Here is a 4,828-nt window from a genome sequence, read left to right as displayed (position 1 = left end):
TGACTGGTCAGAGTGCTGATATGTCAGCTGACGTGTCTGATGACTGTGCAGAACCGCTGGCGTGGCTGATGACGTGGACAGTCGCCCCGCCGGCGCGTGCGACGGTTTCCGACGTCCGATTTTGACGCGGTTTTCACCAGTGGCTTCGTCTCTTCCTCCTCTACACAGTGGTATGGTCAAAACACAATTTTGACAACTTTTATTTTTGAGCAAAATCAAACACCACTTTAAACCGAACGCTCTGATACCAATTGTTGGGAATTTCGACCGGTGATATTCTGATACTTGCTCATAGGAGAGCCAAGCACACTGACACAATATTTAACGTGGTTCGGCAAAACCGCCTACATCCACGGGAGAAGTCAATATATTTAGAGATAGAGAAAGAATACAAAACAAATACATGGAGGAGGAGGATTACACCCTCTCATACTCAACTCTCAACTCTCTTTGCTGCACTTAGCAGCACTGCAATGGCAGCAAGGCTGCTGCTATTGCAGCTCTCTCTTCCTCTCTACTCTTTACAGGAGATATTGGAAAAGGGTACCATTAGGGATGAATTCATAGACTAGTGTGGAACCCCGGTTTCCAAGCAACAACCTAATAGCCTAACCACATTCCTATGATTAATTAATTTGTACGAGAATGACAACTTCATTGAATGTATTTTTCATGCTTTCCTTCTCTAACCAATCCCGACTCTTTCATTGCAACAATCCTACCATCTGCCAACATTTCTTTGTAAACAGTCGCTTGTCCTCCCTGTCCAACCTTCCTATGCACACTAAAATGGTCATTGACCCTCTCCAGTTCAGTTCACTAACCAATCTTTTATTCAGGGTTACATGCACTCCAATAGTTGAACATTGTAGCGTGGCAACAGTCATTGGTCTTTACTTGAGAGTCGAACTTATGAGAAGCATGCCACAACGTTACAAGGTATTCGTTAAATGGCCGGGTTTTCTGCTTTGTTATCTGTTTCTGTAGCGAAGGCAGATGATAATTTAGGATTAGCAGTATTGTTAAAATTCTTTAATGGATGTTGCGAGGTCGTATGGCTTCCCCTGATAACATGAATAGCTAGCTACTCATGAACCTAAATCTGATCATGCATGCTGAGATATGCCTTTTTTATGAACTTAGATTGAGGAGAAAGTTATTGTTGAAGTTTGTGGAATACACAACTAAAAAGCTTGGTGGCTTTGTTTTGCGAGGCATGTTAGGCACATAATTGCTTAAATTGATTTATTGGCATTCTTTACAGTATGACATTATGTGGTTGTTATTTATTAATGAAATTTTGAGTGTACCATAATATATCTGGAGTAATTAGCAAATGCCTTCTTGACTGGCCTGCAGCAAAACCATATGCGAGCACTGGATTTGTGTGATTCACCAGCACTGGGAATGGGGGAGCACACTAGACTGAGATTAAGTAGATGACAGTTTTCCAGGTTGCACTGTCAACACAGTGCTTTATAGTTATATAAAGAAAGTTCTGTTCCACAAACCCTCATTACTCCCTTTAAGAAAGATTTCTTATCACTAGAATTACTCCCTTTAAGAAAGACTAGATTTCTTATCACTAGAAAAAGTCTCGCAAACATGGAACAAAGGATTTGTACTTCCAACGTTTGTCGTTCTTTTAAGAAGTTTGCAACTTTGATAATATTGAGTTTAGTGTGTTGGTTTAAAGCTGAAATGAAACTGTAATATTGTCCTTCTGCTTAATCTTCTGCTAGTTTCTGCTTTGTATTTCTAATCCTATGGTATAAAAAAAAGAACGAAAGAGAATATAATTTTGGATCTCCCTTCTATATGTACATAAAAAAGCTTTTCTGTATCTGTATATGCTAGAGCTTTTCACAGTGGTTTCTTCTTTTTTGTATGGCTGGAGTCCAGAAGGATTCATTTGGCACTTTACAGCATCATAACTCACTTCTTTTATCCTTCTTACCAGGAACTCTGATTTGGACATACAATATTCCCAGCAGCACTGCTGTGAATCCCTGGTTTCGCATAGAAATCTCAAGCTCTTTTTGTTTGAGGTAGCTGAGGTGGCCCTTTTTGGAGGAAAACTTTTGATATGCTTATACGCTAAGCTAAAATTTTGGAACAATCTGTAAATGGTTTGTATGAAACACTACTGCTGCTTTTGCAAAACTAGACTGGAATTATGTATCCTGTTGTTCCTCTTCCTACAGCCTTTGGTTTATTACACATGACATAATAGACCCAACAGATATTAGGCACCTAACTCCATCAGATTATTAGTCGCATTGGGCTTGAAATCTTTTACTCTGCATCACAGCTGTACTTCCCTTTTTTTTATCCTTTATGAAGAAAGCGATAAGATATGCTTTATGGTGTTTGCTGGCGAAAAGCTATTTCTGGACTACTTTTTTCCCAATGATCATTAAGAAGATAGTATCGGCTATAAGCGTTGTCCAGATGGAAAATTTATTGTGAAAAGTGCATAGGAAGCATTGAGACCAAGGGGTGTTATAATTGGTTGGTGGAAACTGCTATGGAGCCTTTATATATCCCTCGACACAATTTTGTAACCTGACTCGAATCCTTCAAAGATAGACAGATAAGAAGAGGGAGAACTACTGGCCCAATTTGTGTTTATGCAAGCATACCAATGAAAGTAGAGATCATTTGTTCTTTAAATGTCAATATGCCAAGTCGGTATTTGGGACCAACTGGGATGAGCAAAGAAAAATTTGCAGAAAAACATTTTTTTCTCCATGCTGTTAAGAATTTCACGGTTTTCCCTACCTCTATTTTACATGGAAAAAGAGAAATTTCAGATGGCCTGCATTACAAACCTTTTATTTTCATAGTATTGTGAATACCACACTTCTGATAGTAAAGATGGGTTAATGACACGTTTTATTCTAGATAAAAATGCAACGTGACCTAGACGCTGTAAGTTTGACTAAAAGTGACGAAAACAACAAAATTTTGCTCCTTAGTAAGCATTGCCCGCTGCGAAGCATGGGTCTAAAAACTAACAGCACCGAGGAACACAGATGATACTATATAATCCATAGTTACCTTAAAAATAAGTACGTCCCTGGCATTTCTGAAAAGATTATTACAGCTTGGCGCCACCAAATGCAATAAAGTCCCACCAGCTGGAGACAAAGTCCTGTGCTGCAATGCATACATTCAACTAAATTATAGTCCTAAACTAGTTGCTCGTTGAATTCAATCAGGTAATAAGATGTTAGCATATCATAAAAACAAAAGAAGTGTCACATATAATGTTTGCAAAGGCAACAAGCATATACATATACTCAATAGAAGATTATTACTGCTAGATCTAAGGATTGTTACATAAAACCATGATCATCATTCAACTTGAAACACGTGGATGAAAAACCTCGCTAGTGACATTCATGACTCATTAAGGCAGTTTTACATCTGACACTATACATTCTTAGTAGAAACTGTTATTCATGTCTACAATCCAACTCTATTTGAACTGAAGTCCTGAATCCATTGTTTTGGCAATGAAGATCCAAATATTCGAAGAAGCAAAGCTCTCTGTTTCCTGCCTAACTTGTTTACACCATAAGCGCGGTAGACACCAAGTTTAAGTGCTTCTCGCCCTTCTTCAACAGCTCTTTTCCTAACAGACGTTAATAAACCAGTCCCTTGTGGATCAATTTCATTACTCTCCATCTTTCCATTCTCACCTTTCTCTTCGTCTACAATCACCACACTGGTACCAGCATCCGCCTTTTCTTCAGATTGATGGCCGTCATCTTCATCAGTCTCAGTTCCAGCTCTATCAGTGGCCCTTTGAGTATCAGACAGGCTGCTACCCCACCATTTATTCGTAGCTGTTGATAAACCATCTGATGGAAATCCATATTTAAACTCATCCAAACCCATCAATCCTTTTGCCAACCCTGAAGTGAGCGTGATATGTTGCCGCCCAACTAGAACATCCTTAGTTCCTTGTTGCTGCAATTTGTGAGGTTTAGAATTTTCATTGTTTTGCTGCTGGATACCACTGATCAGATCATGAAAATAGGCCAGAGAAAGAAACTGAATCAAATTGAGTATACATAAATACAAGAGCATATAATTCAAATGGATTTAGATAGAATTGTTTTCATCATGTCAAGCATTCCCTCAACAGAAATTTACTAGGTGATATCTGAGTTCCCTCGTGACCTGTTGTTCACTTATTAGATCATAGACAAAATGACTAGATAAAGACAACTGCAACTAACACACCATCTGCTAGCCACTCTTATCCATAAAAAGAAAAAACTCACCTCCACATTGTCCTAATCAATGCAAGAAGCAAGGATAATGAATAAGCATGCACACCAGAAACCAATTCTGAATGCAGACACATAAAGAAAACCTATCAAATATTGCAAAAGGCAAATCCAACCATCGCTACCAACGTCAAACCTCACAAAATCTATTCTTTCAATTTTTACCCATTAAAAAGTCTCTATCTTGGTCGAAATCTTTAGTAAGAACAACAAAAACAAACCCAGGTAATTTTTCCTTCAGAGAAACTTATATTACCACAATCCTATTTCTTAAATCTTGTTAGTAAAACAAGCATAATGACAAATTCTCGAAAGCAGAATTTATGACAAATCAATCTAAAACTCTGTAATTTGCTTGCATTGATTAGTAACAGAAAGAAAAAAGAAAAAGAAAAAGAAAAAACACACCTTTTGTTAGCAGCCTTGGCGAGGTCGGCAATGGCTTTGATTTTTTCTCTAGCAGCGTACCTTCTAATGTCCTCTATACTCTTTCCAGCCAAGTACTGAAATAGCCGGGGGGGGGGGGGGGC

General features: G+C 38.4%; 1 protein-coding gene and 1 long non-coding RNA gene across 2 annotated transcripts in view; one reads left to right on the top strand and one right to left on the bottom strand.

The window, feature by feature from the left end:
* Positions 1 to 841: 841 nt before the first annotated feature.
* LOC105126915 (uncharacterized) lies at positions 842 to 2,203 on the top strand. Its single transcript, XR_842515.1, has 2 exons — positions 842 to 939; positions 1,961 to 2,203. It is a non-coding gene; the product is annotated as an uncharacterized LOC105126915 (long non-coding RNA).
* A 1,009-nt stretch (positions 2,204 to 3,212) lies between these two features.
* LOC105126913 (uncharacterized) overlaps positions 3,213 to 4,828 on the bottom strand; it is a 2,218-nt gene continuing 602 nt past the window's right edge. The window contains exons 3-4 of the mRNA XM_011027943.1: positions 4,707 to 4,801; positions 3,213 to 4,024 (exon numbers count right to left, since the gene is read on the bottom strand). Coding sequence (XP_011026245.1) covers positions 3,469 to 4,024; positions 4,707 to 4,801 — 651 coding nt within the window. The 3' untranslated portion in view covers positions 3,213 to 3,468. The remainder of the gene's footprint in view (positions 4,025 to 4,706; positions 4,802 to 4,828) is intronic.

Source organism: Populus euphratica, unplaced genomic scaffold, assembly GCF_000495115.2.
Source record: "Populus euphratica unplaced genomic scaffold, PopEup_1.0 scaffold30.1, whole genome shotgun sequence".
Lineage (NCBI taxonomy): Eukaryota > Viridiplantae > Streptophyta > Magnoliopsida > Malpighiales > Salicaceae > Populus > Populus euphratica.
This window is presented reverse-complemented; position numbering and strand designations above follow the sequence as displayed.